General features: G+C 37.4%; 1 protein-coding gene across 1 annotated transcript in view; it reads right to left on the bottom strand.

Annotated features, from left to right (window-relative positions):
* Window positions 1-12254, bottom strand: part of LOC150102395 (JNK1/MAPK8-associated membrane protein) — a 66622-nt gene extending 54368 nt beyond the window's left edge. The window contains exon 1 of the mRNA XM_090399375.1: window positions 12103-12254. Within this exon, the coding sequence (XP_090255501.1) occupies window positions 12103-12112 (10 nt within the window). The 5' untranslated portion in view covers window positions 12113-12254. The remainder of the gene's footprint in view (window positions 1-12102) is intronic.
* Between the last annotated feature and the right edge of the window lie 5790 nt (window positions 12255-18044).

The following is an 18044-nucleotide window of genomic DNA, read 5'->3' as shown; positions in this document are numbered from 1 at the left end:
ATAAGGTCATGACTTGGGAGGTGGTTAAAGGAGTGGAATTTACAATTAAGACAGGGTACATGTGGAATTACCGGTCTGGTAAGTATGACAAGCTTAGGTGTGTGCTTGGCTCAGTGCCATGGCATGTAAAACTGCAAGGGCTGGATGTTGATAGTGCATGGGAGGTGGTTAAGAAGTGTTTGCAGGAGGCAATGGTTGACTGTATACCAAGAATCTGAATAATAAATCAAGTAGGGGCTAAATGGATGAATAACACTATTAAGCTTGAGCTGCAAAAAAAGAAACAATTGTGGAGGGAATTTAAGGAGAAAGGTCACCAGCAGGCGCAGGAACAGTATAAAGCTCAGTCCAGGATGGTAACAAGGGTGGTAAGAAAAGCAAAAGCGGATTATGAAAGAAAACTGGCCATGCAGGCTAAAGAGAATCCCAAAGAGTTTTTTCTATATGTTGCAAGTAAAAGGAAAAATGTTCATGGTAGAATGATCCTAAAAAATGCTGAGGGTAGGGAGGTAACTGAATCAGTCGATATAGTGGAATTACTGAGCGAGCACTTTGCAAGAGTATATCATCCAGGTGGTGACATTGCAGGAATGGAAGAACCAACAGCTTATACTGGAATTGTCATGAAGTAGAGGTAACTAGTCTATTACAGAACCTCAATGTCAATACATCTATGGGATTGGATGGCATACCAGCTCATGTTGTACGTGAAGCGGCTAAAGAGTTGTCAGTGCCCTTGACCATTTTGTTTAATTTGAGCCTCAGGTTGGGTCAGTCCCAAGGGGGTGGAAAGAGGGGAAAATAGTTCCGCTGCATAAAGGTGGTTCCAAGGCTGGTGTTGAAAATTACCGGCCAATCAGCATAACAGGAATCATTATCAAGGTCTTGGAGAAAATAGTCAAGAGGAAAATACAAGATTGCATAGAAGAAAATGGGATACTGTATTGGGGACAGCATGGTTTTGTGAAGGGTAGGTCATGCCTCAGTAACTTGCTCAAGTTTTATAACACAGTGACGGCTGAACTGGATAAGGGTAATGGGTTTACAGTGATTCTACTGGACCTTGCTAAGGCCTTTCACGGGATACCACATGGAATTCTAATCAATAAATTGCAGCATATGGGAATGGATATAGGGTTGGTGAGATGGATAGGAGGGTGGTTGACAGAGAGATATCAGAGAGTGTTTTATTCAGGAGTAGAGTCCACAAGATGGCCTGTGACTAGTGGTGTGCCACAAGGATCTGTTCTTGGACCACTGCTGTTTAATTTGTTCATTAATGATATAGGAAAGGATCTGAGAGGAACAGTTCATTTGTTTGTGGATGATGCAAAGATGGGTAGGGCAATAGTGAATGCAGATGATGTCAAAATTTTGCAAGATGATTTGGATAGATTGGAGGTCTGGGCTAAGGAGAATAGATGTCAATTTAATGTGGCAAAATGTAAGGTTATACATTTTGGGGTTAAAAGATTAGCAGCAGTTCACTACATTGGTGGATAAGGAGTTGAAGTTTAGAGGGCAAATTGCAAAAGTGGCCAAATCAGCTCATCAAATCACTTGGTTGCCGAAGAATACGTTGACAAGCAGAGAAAAGCAGGTTATTGTTACTCTGTATCAAGCCTTGATAAGACCCCATCTCAACTACTGTGCCCAGATCTGGTCACCTAGGTTTCTTCTTGATGGGAGGAGGTGGAGAGGATCCAGAGGCAAGTGACCAAGATGATAGCAGGTCTGTGGAATGAACCTTATGAGAACAGGTTGAGGATTTGTGGGTTGCAAAAACTGGTTGATAGGCAGAAAAGGGAAGATATGATTGAGACATTCAAATTGCTAAAGGGTTTCTATAAAATTAATTCAGAAGATATTTTTGAGAATAGGGCTGGTTGTGGGAGGACTAGGGGACATCCAAGGAAACTGAGCAAAAGTGTGGTTAGTAAAGGTGTTAGAGCTGGGTTCTTTACTTTTAGAGTGGTGAATGAGTGGAATGCACTCCCTGAGTCTGTGGTGGATGCTGTGACAGTGATCGAGTTTAAGGCGAGGTATGATAGATACTGTATGAATGTCGAATAGTTGTGATGAATATGTTTGGGGCCTCCCTCGATGAGTCTAATGACTCCCTGGAGTTACCCGTAATAATAATAATAATAATAAAACAAGTGTTCTCTGCTAGGTTGGCAGAAAAATTACCCAGAGGAAGACAAAGATATAGGTGGATTGATACGGTACAAAGTGCCTTAGACAATAGAAATATAAGATCTGATAATGTTGGAGTCTTGACAAGTAACAGACTAATTTGGAGGAAAATTGTAGATAGGAAGTTAGTAATGATGTAATTTTTTCATGTAGTACTTTCATATCCTGTACACCCCTTGATGGTACATGGCAGGAATTTGATGATGATGATGACTATGCTGGAAAGTATGACAAGCTTAGGAGATTGCTTGGTTCAGTGCCATGGCTTGTAAAACTGCAAGGGCTGGATGTCGATAGAGCATGAAAAGTGGTCAAGGAGCATTTACATTTACAGGAGGTTTGGCTGATTGTATACCTAGGGTCCAAATAGTAAAACAAGTAGGGATTAAATGGATGAATAACACCATTAAGCTTGAGCTGCAAAAAAAGAAACAACTGTGGAGGGAATTTAAAGAGAAAGGTGACCTGCAGACACACGAACGATATAAAGCGCAGGCCAGAAGGATAACGAGTGTGGTAAAAAAAAGCAATAGCGGATTATGAAAGGAAACTAGCTATGCAAGTAAAGAGAATCCCAAACAGTTCTTTCAATATGCTGCAAGCAAAAAAAACTGTAGACAGCAAAATGATTTTAAGGAATGCCGATGGTAAGGAGGTCACTGAATCAGTCGATATAGTGGAATTACTGAGCGAGCACTTCGCAAGAGTATATCATCCAGGTGGTGACATTGAAAGAATGAAGGAATCATTAGTTTATATGGGAATTGTGATGAATGAAGTGGAAGTGAATAGTCTATTACAGAACCTTAATGTGAATACATCTGTGGGATTCGATGGTATACTGGCACGGGTCTTACGTGAAGTGGCTAAAGAATTATCAGTACCCTTGACAATGTTGTTTAATCTGAGTCTCGGGTCTGGTTTAGTCCCAAAGGTGTGGAAAGAGGGGAAAATAGTTCCACTGCATAAAGGAGGATCCAAGACTACTGTTGCAAATTACCGACCAATCAGCATATCAGGAGTCGTTGTCAAGGTCTTGGAGAAAGTAGTCAAGGAAAAAATACAGGAATGGATTGATGAAAATGAGATACTGTATGGGGGCCAGCATGGCTTTGTGAAGGGTAGATCACGATGATTTATTGAACTAGCTCAATAGATTTATTCAGGTAGATTTATTGAACTAGCTTAATAAAACTTGAGTTAGTTCAGTAACTAGCTCAAGTTTTGTAACAGTGACAGCTGAACTGGATAAGGGTAATGGGTTTACAGTGATAATGCTGGACCTGGCTAAGGCATTTGACAGGATACCATATGGAATTCTAATCCGTAAACTGCAACATATGGGAATGGATAAAGGGTTGGCGAGATGGATAGGTGGGTGGTTGATGGAGAGATATCAGAGATTAGTTTATTCAGGAGTAGAGTCCAAAAGACGGCTTGTGACTAGTGGTGTGCCGCAGGGTTCTGTTCTTGGACCACTGCTGTTTAATATGTTCATTAACGATATAGGGAAGGATCTAAGAGGAACAGTTCATTTGTTCGCTGATGATGCAAAGTTGGGTTGGGCAATAGTGAATGCAGAAGATGTCAAAATCTTGCAGGATGATTTGGATAGATTGGAGTTCTCGGCTAAGGAGAATGGATGTCAATTTAATGTGACAAAATGTAAGGTTATGCATTTTGGGGTGAAAAGAATAGCAGCAGTATACCACATTGGTGAAACTGTACTCCAGGAGATTGATGAGGCCAGGGACTTGAGAGTGTTGGTGTTGGTGGATAGGGAGATGAAGTTTAGGGGACACATTGCAAAAGTAGCTAAATCAGCTCATCAATTCACTTGGTTGTTGAAAAATACTTTGACGAGCAAAGACAAGCAAGTTATTGTACCTCTGTACCGAGCCTTGATAAGACCTCATCTCGACTACTCTGCCCAGATTTGGTCACCTAGGTTTCTTGTTGATGGAGAGAGGGTGGAGAGGATCCAGAGGCAAGTGACCAAGATGATAGCAGGTCTATGGAATGAACCTTATGAGAACAGGGTGAAGATTTGTGGGTTGCAGAAATTGGTTGATCGGCAGAAAAGGGGAGATATGATTGAGACATTCAAATTGCTAAAGGGTTTCTATAGGGTTAATTCAGAGGATATTTTTGAGATCAGAACTGGTGGTGGGAGAACTAGGGGACATCTATGGAAGCTGGGCAAGAATGTGGTTAGCAAGGATGTTAGAGCTGGGTTCTTTACTTTTAGAGTGGTAAATGAGTGGAATAAGCTGCCAGAGTCTGTTGTGGGTGCTATGACAGTGAGTGAGTTCAAGGCAAAGTATGATAGATACTGTGAGAATGTTGAATAGTTGTGTTGACATGATATTTAGGGCCTCCATTGATGAGTCTAAGGACTCCCTGGAGTCATCCGTAATAATAATAATTGAAGTAATAGTAATAATAATAAATGAAGAAATAATAATAATAATAATAATAATAATAATAATAATGATTGATCGATTTTTTTCTGTGGCTCTCAGGGCAATTTTGGTTTTTATTATTTTTATCATAAAAGACAAAAATTCATGATACACATAATAGTTTGCACAGATATATAAATGCTCTGTGAAAAGAGTAAGAGATATGTATGTAAGAGTAAGATGTGTATTTAGAAATATGCCTATATTTAATCTTATGTTATCTATATATTCTATTCTATATAGTCTATATTTATATTTCACTATTTTAATAATAAATTTTTAGAAAATATTTTGTGGCTTGCAAAAAAGTCCTGTGGTTCTTGTGCCTAGAAAATTTATCCACTCATGATATATTATTACCACCACAGAATCTGATTAAAGCTGTGAGACATATTTTATTTTTATTATTATGCAGGCCTCTATGGAGTCAAAAGACTCATCATGGGAGGTCGTTCTTAGGAAACACGAAATCCATCATACCACTCCTTGAACTCATTCACCATTCTTGCTCTAACCACTCTCTCAGGCAATGCATTCGACGGTTCAACCATCCTCCATGCAAAGAAACCATTCCACACCCTCTTGTTCACAGCTTCCTTTTGTAACTTCCAGGGATGGCTCCTAGTCATTGCTCCTTCCCACTGTTCCACCAAGCAAAAGAACTCCCCAATGTCTACCCTGTAACTGCCTCTCAACAGTTTAAAAGTCTCAATCATATCACCTCTCCTCCTTCTATCCACCAAACTCTGCAGTCAACATCCCCTCAGTTGATCCTCGTAACGGACATTGTACAGTCCTGAAACCATCTTTGTTATCTGCCTCTATACCCTTCCCACAGTTAATTTATCCCCTTCAAATCCTGGGGATCAAATTTGAGAACAATAGTCCAGGTGTGGTCTGATCGGGGTCTTATACAATGGAATGATAACTGTTATTTATCTCTGCAGGTCAGCGTCCTTCTCAGTATTGCAGCACTCCTTTGGGTTACCTTCACCACCTTTGCAATATGCTCCCTGAATTTCAGTTTTCTATCAATCATCACCTGCAGATCTCTTGTCTCGCCTACTTCCTCCAGTATAGCTCCTCCAATCAAGTATGCATCCTCCCATCGATGGATCCCAAACTTCAAGACTTTACATTTTGCTGCATTAAACCGACACCCCTCATTCATTTGCCCATCTGTCTAGTTTATTCAAATCCTCTTGCAGGGCTGCCACATCTGCACTATTACTGATAACCCTTCCCAGCTTCACATCATCAGCAAACAACTGAATATTCCCTTGCAATCCATTGACAATGTCATTGATGCAAAGGGTGAACAATCAGGTCCCAGTATTGAGCCCTGTGGAACCCTCCCCCCCACTTGTAACCTTCTGCTTCCTTGATATTGCCCCAGCATACACAACTCTCTGATACCTTTTAGACAGCCAATACTCAATCCATTTTTGACTAACCTGACATTTAAACCCATGTACTGCAACTTAAATATCAGCTTATCATGTGGCACCCTGTCAAACACCTTTGCAAAATCCAAAAAAATGTCACTTTATTATAAAAGGCAATCATGTTACTAAAGCAAGAGTACCCCTTAACAAATCCATGTTGATTCTCACAGATAACATTACCCTCATCTGCCCAACGCTGTATATAGCCCCTCACTAATTTCTCCAAGACCTTAACAACTATTGATGACACACAAACTGGCCTATAATTGACATATTCCAGTCTGTTACTGCCCTTGTGCAGTGGCATTATCTTACCTTCCTTCCATTCCTTGGGTACCTTTCCCACAGCCAGACTTGTACTGAAGAGCCAGGTCAACAGAGCTGAATATTTTGGATGTTAATTATGAACACCAGACCTCCATGGAGTCAAAGGACTCATCATGGGAGGTGCACACTGTTACACGCAAAGCCCATCAAACTATGTTTTAAACTCATTCAATGTATCCGCATTCATCACAATGTCAGGCAATGCATTCCACTCATCAACCACTCTCAATGCAAAGCACTTGCTCCTTATGCTCCTGCTCACACCCTTCTTATAAAGCTTCCAGGGATGTCCCCTAGTATTTTTAATTTTAAATTTTATGGTATGAAAGGAAATCAAACTTGCAGAAGAAATGAAAAAGAATCATGCAGACATAATTGGTGTTACTAAGACAAAGAAGACTAAAACAAGTGAAATTGTACTAAATAATAAATATGTGGTATTAAATTCAGGCAATAATGTTGGGAAAAAAAAAAGAGTAGCAATAGCATTCAATACCAGCAAACTTCTTGATTGAATGGCAATTTCAAGCAGAGTTACATGGACAAATTTCAAAATAGGGAAATTAAAAATAAAACTAATTTTCATCTATGGTCCTACACAAAGTTCCTCCTAAGGTAGAAGCCATGGAATTTTTCAAGTCATTAGAGAAGATAGCACATAAAAACATAAACATAGTAAAGTATAAAAGCTGGCTCTCATTGGAGATTCATACAGCAGAGCAAGAAATGAATCCTATCAAGTATATACAAGTTTTGGGAACATTTGAAAGAAAGAGTAAGGCTAATAAATAGTAGTAAGTACCTGCTAGATTTCTGTTCACGATATGGACTAGTCATCACTAAACTAAACTAAAACCATGCTCCAACAAAAAAGATGCTCACAAGTTTACATGAAAAGATACAAGAAATAAGAAAAACCTCACTGATTTATATTACTATTGATAGCAATATCTTCATGTTGGTTCAGGATACAGGGAATATGAAACTGGAAGGTATCATCACTTTTCAATGTAATCACCATTACAGTGAAAGGAACAGTATTAGGAAAGTCTTAAAAGGAATTAATGCTGAGCAGCTTTTACATGTAAACTGTAGATGCAACTATACACACATTATTAAAGGGAAAAAAATGAATATTTTGAAAACAAGAACCAAACCTTGGGATCTCAGTGGCAAACCCTGAAGAAAACATTGAGTGATTTTGCTAGAGACATACAGTGAAGTTGTCTGCAAGGATATAAAAATAACAACACCATGGTGATCACAAGAAGTCAATATGCAGTCCTGGAAAAGAAGAAGGCATACTGTAAGTTCTTAGCAAATTAGTCAGCCGATGCCGTAAAAGATTATGGAGAAAAATGGAAGGGACATAAAAGTTATGTGTAAAAAGTAGCTAAACTTAAAGTCACATGAAGACATCATTAAGAATATAGAAGATAAATAACCTAAAGCTAAAGATAAATAACAACGATGATAAAGGTAAGTGAGAACAGAAGATACAGATATTCTAGACATCTGGAGTAATCAGCACATGGGTTTGGATGTCAGGTTGATCAACTGGATACAGGATTGGCTGTCTGATAGGTATTAGAGAGTTGTGTATGGTGGGGCAGTTTCAAGGAGGCAGAGGATTACAAGTGGGGTCCCACAGAGCTCAGTACTGGGACCTATATTGTTTAACCTTTATATCAATGCCATTGTCAGTGGATTGCAGGGAGTATTCAGTTGTTTGTGATGTGAAGCTGGGAAGGGTTATTAGTAATAGTGCAGATGTGGTAGCCCTGCAAGAGGATTTGAATAAGCTAGACAGATGGGCAAATGGCTGGGGGGTGTCGGTTTAATGCAGCAAAATGTAAGGTCTTGAGGTTTGGGACACATCGATGGGACGCTGCATGCTATTGGAGGAGCTATACTGGAGGAAGTAGGGGAGATAAGAGATCTGAGGTTGATGATTGATAGAAACCTGAAATTCAGGGGACATATTGTAAAGGTGGTGAAGGTAATACAGAGGATTGCTGCAATAATGAGAAGGATGCTGACCTGCAGAGATAAAAGAGTTATCATTCCAATGTATAAGATCCTGATCAGACTACACTTAGACAATTGTTCTCAGATTTGGTCCCCAGGATTTGAAGGAGATAAATTAACTGTGGAAAAGGTACAAAGGCAGATAACAAAGATGGGTTCAGGACTGTACAATGTTAATTATGAGGATCGGCTGAAGGAATGTGGAATGCAGAGTTTGGTGGATAGAAGGAGAGGTGAAATGATTGAGACTTTTAATCATGTCATATGATAAGATATGATTAATATAATTATTATTATTATTTTATTTATTTTTAATTTTTTGAAAGACTGTTAAATGAAATAAGCAGTAATAGAAGTAAAAAAATATTCAAGAGGAATGCATATAAGTACATATTAATACTTGAGGTAGAAAAAGTTGCGAAAAGCCTAAAATGTATAAAGGGCAGCTGGAGAGGATGATATTTGACCAGAAATGCTTAAAGATGGAAGTTTAAAAGTTTTGCAGCAGAATTTAGCAGCCATACTGCAAAATTCAGAAGACTTCATCAGGTCAAATTCCAGATGATTTGTATCAAGCTCTCATTTCATTCTGGCAAGATCAGATATTCACTTTACAACTAATAGTTGAGAAATTGTGGGAATATAACAACAAGGATCTGTACTTAAGTTTTGTAGATCTAGAAAAGCCATACAAGGTACTCAGAGAAAAGGTTTTCTAAATGCTACAGTTATATGGGTTAAATGGAACATTATACAGGGATACACAGTCTATACTTAAATTGTAAGGCAGCAGTTGACACTGAAGGAAATACAGGAAGAGTTCTGATGTAAAATCAGACAGTGCTTTGTTTGATGCAGATGATGTACTCCTAAACAATTCCTGTGCAAGTGTTCAGGGTTCTCTAACTGAATTCAATATCATCATCAAATTCCTGATATATATCTTCAAGAAGTGTACGGGATATGATAGTACTACATGAAAAATTACATCATTACTAATTTCCTATCTACAATTTTCCTCCAAATCAGTGTGTTATCTGTCAAGACTCCAACATTATCAGATTTTATATTTCTATCTTCTAAGGCACTTTTTACTGTATCAATCCACCTATATCTTGATCTTCCTCGGAGGTTGGCAGGAAAAAGACCCAGAGAAAGTGAAATTGGCAGAGAACACTTGTTTTGCTAATCTTTCCTGAGGTTAGATCTGCTAACACATTCCTGGATGCTGACAATGTCAACTTCTTTCCTAATAACCTCGTTTTTAATATGATACTGCCATTGATGTCATCTGTTCATGCCCCTAATCTTTCTCAGGACTCTCATATCTGCAGTCTCTAGTCTTTGGTCAAGTGTTTTACTTCTCAGATCCATAAGTTAAAATTGGTTTGAATACTGTCGTGTATACAGCTAATTTAGTGTTTTGGCTAATTTCTCTCTTATTCCATATAAATTTATTCAGTTGATTTCCTACCATACCATGCCAGCTTTGTTGATTCTGTTGTCTATTTCCATATTTATTTTACCATCTTCATTAAAAATCATGCCTAAGTAGCTGAAATGTTTTACTTGTTCTATAGGTTCTCCATTCACAATGCAGTTGATATTTTCAATGTTTCTGCCTATTTTCATTGTCTTTGTCTTTTTAATACTGACCTTCATACCATATCTATCATGACAGTTATTCACTTTAGTCAGGGAATCTTGCAGACTTGTAGCGGATTTATTTAGAAGTATAACATCATCTGCATAAAGCAAAGACTTGAGATTAACATTTCCAATTTTGATATCAGGTTTAATTTCACTTTCCTTCATAACGTGATCCATATAGATAATGAATAACAGAGGGGATAATGTACATCCTTGTCTCACACCAGATTTAACATTAAACCATCTTCCTGTACTTCCTTCAATTCTAACTGCTGACTTACAACTCAAATAAAGACTAAGTATTGCTTGATATAATGTCCCATTGACACCATATAACTGTAGCGTATTGAATAGCTTCTCTCTTGGCACCTTGTCATATGCCTTTTCCAAATCGACAAAGCTTAAATACAGATCTTTGTTATATTCCCATGCTTTTTCGACTATTTGTCGTAAAGTGAAGATCTGATCCTGACAGCCTCTATTTGGCCTGAATCCAGCTTGTTCTTCACCAAGCTTTTCTTCCACAATTCTTCTCAACCATTTCTCAGTACGGAAATACCTCTGTAATTCTTACATTCAGTTTTATTTCCCTTTTTTATATATGGGTACTCTGAGAGCTCTACTCCAATCATTGGGAATTTGTCCCTGTGTTCAGGCCTTCCAAACTATGCAGTGCAGCCACTGTAAGACTTTTATACCTCCATACTGGAACATTTATGGTCAAATATCACCCACTCCTGCTGCCTTTCCACATTTCAGGCTTTTGATGACTTTTGCTACTTCAAGTATGGATATGTATTCCTGACTGCATACCTGGTCAGTGTTTTTTTTACCATCAATGCTTTTTCCATTAAGCAATTTTTTGAAATAATTACTCCATTCAATTCAATACCTGAATTCAATACCAGTTGTAACAAAATTTTGCATGAAAATCACCAATAAAAAGACAAAAACATTGAAAATGGGCAGAACATGAAAAAATTCAACTATGAATTTTCAAAGGAGAACTTACAGAACAAATAAAATATTTCAGCTATTTAGGCGCAGTTTTTAGTGAAGGTGGCAAATTAAATATGGAAATGGAATTAGAATAAGCAAAGCTGGTATGGTGGGGAGCCAGATGAATACATTAATATGTGATAAGAGGTGAAATTAGCCAAAACACTACACTAGCAGTACACCAGGAAGTGTTCAAATTGATTTTAATGTATAGATCTGAGTACTAGTCAGTGGATCAAGATTAGAATTCTTAATGAAATCAAAGAAGTTAACAGATGCCATCAATGGTAGGATGATATACTAATTAAGTCTAAGGACTCCATGGAGTAGCCCACAATAATATTCAAAAAAAAAAAAATGAAGATAATAGGACAGAACTGGACATTCTTGGCATCCAGGAATGTGTGAACAGAGTTTATCAAAGATGGTGTGGTCACTTCAACAGTTAAACAGAAAGAGAGAGGATAGGTTAGCAAAACAGGTATTTGATGCTAAGATGGCAGGAAAAGATGAGGAAGATCAAGATCTAGGTGGATTAGTTCAGTCAGAAGTGCCCTAGAAGACGCAAATATTAGATATGGATATATTTGAGTGATGACAAATAATGGCCTAATGTTGAGCAAAATTGATTAGTAATAATGCAAACTTAATCATACAGTGCTGTGACAGTATCCTGATCCCCCCCCCCCTCTAGGGAATATGTGTGAAAACATTGATGATTATATTTTAAATAACGTTCTGGGGAGAATTTTTTTTAAACAATTTTAATATATTCAACATTTTATTTCAAATAGATATGTAGACGAAAATTTTTAAATTAAATAGTTTGGTATGAAGATTAGGCTTTCAGCGATGAATTCCACCTTTCAAAAGGAGTCAGTGTAATTACTAATTCGCAACCTCAATATTTTTCCAGTTCTTTCCTTCCTTCAACTGATGTTGCATTTATCCACAACTCTGAGGTTTCGTTATAAAAATAAAAAAAAATTGCTCACCCATTCTCATGTTTTCAATCGTAACTCATAAACTAGATACGCTTTATTATACACAACTTATGAAGATGCCTAATTATTCACAAACACCTAACGAGGCAAACACAGAAATCCAATTCCAGGATACAGAACACATCCCTTTAAACATAAGCGACTTTCGCATTCACTAAAATTGAACTGTGGCGCCACCCGAACACTTGCGGAAGGGAAAGGAAATGCAATTCTTTCAGAAATATCACGTGATGGGCATATCAGATGAATACCACTGGCCAACAAAAAAAAAAAAAAATTTCTGCTGATTATGATCTGACACTAGTTTTTTTACTAATTTGGGTGCGCTGATTTCAAATATCAAACCCATTTTTCTCTATCACGCCAGGTTTTTCCTCTATGGCATTTTCTTTTTGCTAATTTGTAAGATTTTGTTAGTTTTTAGGAGGCAGTACTATTTAGAGGATCAAAAACATCAATTTTTTAATATTATTTTCTAAATGTATGTACTTTTAAAAATATGTTCCTAACATTTTATCAAGAAATTCTAAAAATTCCCGAAGGTATAGCCTATTATTCAAAGCGGTGCGCAGATCAGAATCGGAGCGCTCACCGCTCTCGCTTGTTAGTAAACGAATAAATGCGTAAGATTCTGCACCGGTACTGGCGCTTTGAATGCGAGAGATGCCGATAACCGACCTAATACATTTAGGTGATGAAAAGTAGGCGATGACAACTGCCTAAAACAAATGAATGCTATATGCGTCATGGCGGACAAAGAACGATCGAAATCAGTCAATCGTTAATCGATCGTGAAAGTATGATGAGCGCTTATAACGTTTCGATAAAGTCTCTGGTTTTTTTTTTGTCTTGTTAATTGTATGTTAGTCGGCAGTGAAGAAAATATCACTGATTTCGTTAAGAAAGTGTACTTTGCATACTTTGACTTAAAAATTGCAATCAGGACAAGTCATGGACTCCAAATAAAGTGTGTAAGTCATGTGTAGAAAATTTACGACAGTGGAGCAAGGGAAAACGCCAAAAATTAGCTCTTGGCGTTTTTTTATCCAAATTGTATCCAAATCTCGACTCAACAATTCGGCCAGTTGCTCATTCCAGTGAAATAGCCATGCCAATTTATAAAGGACTTCCTTTACTTGAGAACGAGCATGATCGGGATATGTCAGATGTTCTTGAGGAGCAAGACCCGGATGTTGATTTAGACAATGAAAATTTAATTTCTAGTTCTGGACTGCAACGTTTTACTGAAGCGGAATTGAATAACTTAGTAAGAGATTTTGTAAGAGATGTTCTTGAGGAGTAAGACCCGGATGTTGATTTAGACAATGAAAATTTAATTTCTAGTTCTGGACTGCAACGTTTTACTGAAGCGGAATTGAATAACTTAGTAAGAGATTTTGGCCTATCAAAGGAATCATCGGAATTGTTAGCTTCAAGATTAAATAAAAAAAACTTACTGGAGCAAGATACGAAGATAACTTTTTATCGTAGCAGGAAAAGTAATCTTGTACAATATTTTAAACACGAGTGTGGGTTTGTTTACTGTAACAATGTGTCAGGTTCACTAACTGAAATGAGTGTTGTACAATATCATCCAAATGAGTGGCGTTTATTTATCGACAATTCAAGCAGAAGTCTCAAGTGTGTCTTACTACACAATGGGAATGTATATGGCTCAATTTCCATTGGCTATTCAGTCCACTTAAAGGAAACATATGAGGACATTGAAAAGGTTCTGAAGTTATTAAAATATACAGACCATAACTGAATCATCTGTATGGATCTTAAAATGGTGAACTTTTTACTTGGCTTTCAAAGAGGATATAGAAAGTTCCGTTTTCTATGCTTCTGGGATAGTCGAGCTAGAAACCAACACTGGAGTCAGAAACATTGGCCTCTTAGAATATCCTTAAATGTTGGAGAACAGAATGTTATAAATCAACCTTTAATCGACAGAGAAAAAATTATTTTTCCACCTCTACACATCAAACTAGGTCTTATGAAGCAGTATGTTAAAGCTTTAGATTTACAAGGTGACTGTTTCCAATACATATGTGAAAAATTTCCACGACTTAGTTATGAAAAAATTAAAGCCGGTGTATTTGATGGACCGCAAATTAGAACTTTAATGAGAGACCCAAATTTCATCAACTCTATGAACGAAATTGAGAAAGAAGCCTGGACTTCATTTACGATGGTTGCGAATAATTTTCTTGGAAACAAAAAAGCGTGCAATTATAAAGATCGAGTGGAAACAATGCTTGAAAATTTCCAGCGCCTAGGTAGCATCATGAGCATAAAGCTTCATTTCCTATACAGTCATCTTGATAGATTTCCCGAGAATTTAGGTGCTGTAAGCGATGAACAAGGCGAAAGATTTCATCAAGACTTAAAAACTATGGAAGATCGGTACCAAGGAAGATGGGATTCTCATATGATGGCCGACTATTATTGGAGTATTCAAAGGGATTGCCAAAACAGAACACACAGCAGAAATTGCTACAAACAAAAATTTATTCCCTGAAACTCATGTGTAAGTAGAATTGTTATTTTTTTATACATATTCTTGTAATTTTTAATGAATATTGCTAAGTAGTTATGTATTTAATTATCGGCCTCTCTCGCATTCAAAGCGTCAGTACGTACCGTTGCAGGTTCTTACGCATTTATTCGTTTACTAACAAGCGAGAGCGGTGAGCGCTCAGATTCTGATCTGCGCACCGCTTTGAATAATAGGCTATATCTTCGGGAATTTTTCGAATTTCTTGATAAAAAGTTAGTAACAGATTTTTAAAAGTACATACTTTCAGAAAACAATATTAGAAAATCGATTTTTTTGATCCTCTAAATAGTATTTAGAGGATCAAAAATATCCTTAAAACCTCCTTAAAAATATCAAAAACTTACAAATTAGCAAAAAGAAAATGCCATAGAGGAAAACCCTGACGTGATAGAGAAAAATGGGTTTGATATTTGAAATCAGCGCACCTAAATTAGTAAAAAACAAGTCTCATATAAAAGTCAGCAAAAATTGTGTTGGACTGTGTACTAGCAATAATGAGTAATATTAAGCGCAGTGGCGGCTCGTGGCTTGAAATTGTGGGATGCCAACTTTCGAAATATACATACACACTCTAAGCAGCAATCTCCCTCGATTAATGCGCCTAATGCGTTCTTTAAAACAGGCGCATTAATCGAAAACGCACTAATCGAATATAATAACCTATGGGAAAATGCATAATTCGTTCCTCAGATTTCTTATTTGACCCGTAATATTTTTTATAAAAGAATTAGTGTATATCTCAGGGCTTAGCTAAAGGAAAACCCTGAAGCTGAACGACAATAAAACATATTCAGAATATAAATTTATTATATTTATTATTTATTATAGGTTCCAAGACTGCTGTTTGGGGGGGGGGGGAGTGTTATTGATGAGAGTTGATGAACTGCAGCCAAGGAGAATTGAAGTTGAACTGCAGGACAGTGAAGAGAGCACATTTGAGGCTATTTGGTGTGAGATTGAGACTAGTGGAACAAAATATACAGTCGGGTGCTGCTATAGACCAGGTGATGGAATAGATGGTGGAGATAGTATGCATAGACAAATAGACGCAATGAGTGGAAGGAGGGTAATTATTATGAGGGGGGGGGTTCAACTATGTTAATATTGATTGGAAGGAGGAGAGGACACATGGGAGGAAGGAATTGGATTTTATGCAGTTATTAAGGGATAACTACCTGAGACAGCATGTAATGAATATACTAGGGGTTCGAGAGAGCGCTTGACCTAGTAATTGCATCTGAGAATTTGACTGTAATGAATATGACCATGTTGCCACCAATTGATGAGAGTAATCATAATTATGCTTGGTTCAGTGCCATGGCACCCTTGTACAACTGCAAGGACTGGAGGTTGATAGTGCATGGGAAGAGGTAAAGGAGCATTTGAAGGAGGTAATGGCTGACTGTATACGTAGAATCCGGATAGTAAATCAAGTAAGGGTTAAATGGATGAATAACACCATTGAGTTTGAGCTGCAAAAAAAGAAACAACTGTGGAGGGAATTTAAGGAGAAAGGTGACCTGTAGGCACATGAATGATATAATGCCCAGGCCAGAAAGGTAACAAGTTTGGTAAGAAAAGGAAAAGCGGATTATGAAAGAACATTAGCCATGCAGGCTAAAGAGAATCCCAAAGAGTTTTTTCTATATGTTGCAAGTAAAAAAAAAAATGTATACGACAGATTGATTTTAAAGAATGCCGATGGTAGTAAGGTAAACGAATCAGTTGATATATTAGAATTACTGAGTGAGCACTTTGCAAGAGTATATCATCTCGATGGTGACATTGCAGAAATGGAAGAACCAACAGCTTATACAGGAATTGTGGTGAATGAAGTGGAGGTGAATAGTCTATTACAAAACCTCAATGTCAATTCACCTGCGGGATTGAATGGTATACCAGCTCGTGTCGTACGAGAAGAGGCTAAAGAATTGTCAATGCCTTTTGACCATTTTGTTTAATTTGAGTCTCGGGTCTGTGTTAGTCCCAAGGGAGTGGAAAAAGAGGAAAATAGTTCCACTGCATAAAGGAGGTTCCAAGTCTGCTGTTGCAAGTTACGACCGATCAGCATATTTCTGCAAGATTTGCTGATCATTATGTTTTGGAGAAATTAGTCAAGAGAAAAATACAGGAATGGATAGATGAAAATGGGATACTGTATGGGGGACAGATTTTGTGAAGGGTAGATCATGCCTCACTAACTTGCTTACGTTTTATAACACAGTGACGGCTGTACTGGATAAAGATAATGGGTATACAGTGATACTGCGACCTTGCTAAGGCCTTTGACCGGATACCACATGGAATTCTAATCAGTAAACTGCAGCATATTGGGATGGATATAGGGTTGGTGAGATGGATAGGAGGGTGGTTGATGGAGAGATACCAGAGAGTAGTTTATTCAGGGGTAGACTCCAAAAGACGACCTGTGACTAGTGGTGTGGCACAGGGTTCTGCTCTTGGACCACTACTATTTAATTTGTTCAATAACGATATAGGAAAGGATCTGAGAGGAACTGTTAATTTGTTTGCTGATGATTTGGGAGTGTTGGTGGGTAGGGAGTTGAACAGTCGTGGCCCATACATAAGCACTGCGGCACTGCAGCACCCCTAAGGAAAAAATGAAAAATTTAAATTTTGTTCGTGTTTATAAATAATAATAATGCTTACATTATATAAATGCAATACAACATGTTAAAGGTTACAGCTTATGTTTTGACATTGATTGAATAGTTAATAATTGGAATTGTCCGATTAACGCTTTAGATTACGAAACAAATGCACTGCGATCTAACGCTGATATTCGTTGCGCTTGTCATTACACGTCACGTCATTCCCACACTGCCCAAACAGCAGTGTATTTTTAGTGTCCATACGCACGTTATTTCTATGAGATATGAAACGTTTATTATTGGTGCCTGTGCGTGGTGAACTATTTTTTGTCAATCTTATTTTATTTTGCTAAAATAGCATATAATTATTTATCTATTATAGATACAAGGCTGAATTATGGCGAGTGTCACTGTTGAAAATATGAAAAAAATTATATTTTTTCAATTATCGTTACACGAAACAAATGCACTGCGATCTAACGCCGATTTTCGTTTGCGCTTGTCATTGCTATTGATACGAAACTTTTATTATTGGTGTTTGTTCGTGGTGAGGATGAAATATTTTTAATAAAGCAATTTTTACTATTTAAATTTATTTATTAATAAATTCGTTACTGATTAGGAAATTTTTTAAATTTCTTTTGTATATGTAGCATCCCCACTTAAAATTTTCACAGGCCGACATTGGAGTTGAAGTTTAGGGGGCACATTGTAAAAGTGGCTAAATCACCTCATCAAATCACTTGGTTACTGAAGAA

The sequence above is a fragment of the Typopeltis vanoorti genome, chromosome 10, assembly GCF_054136105.1.
Source record: "Typopeltis vanoorti isolate ZY-2024b chromosome 10, IOZ_Tvanoo_1.0, whole genome shotgun sequence".
Taxonomy (NCBI): domain Eukaryota; kingdom Metazoa; phylum Arthropoda; class Arachnida; order Uropygi; family Thelyphonidae; genus Typopeltis; species Typopeltis vanoorti.
This window is presented reverse-complemented; position numbering and strand designations above follow the sequence as displayed.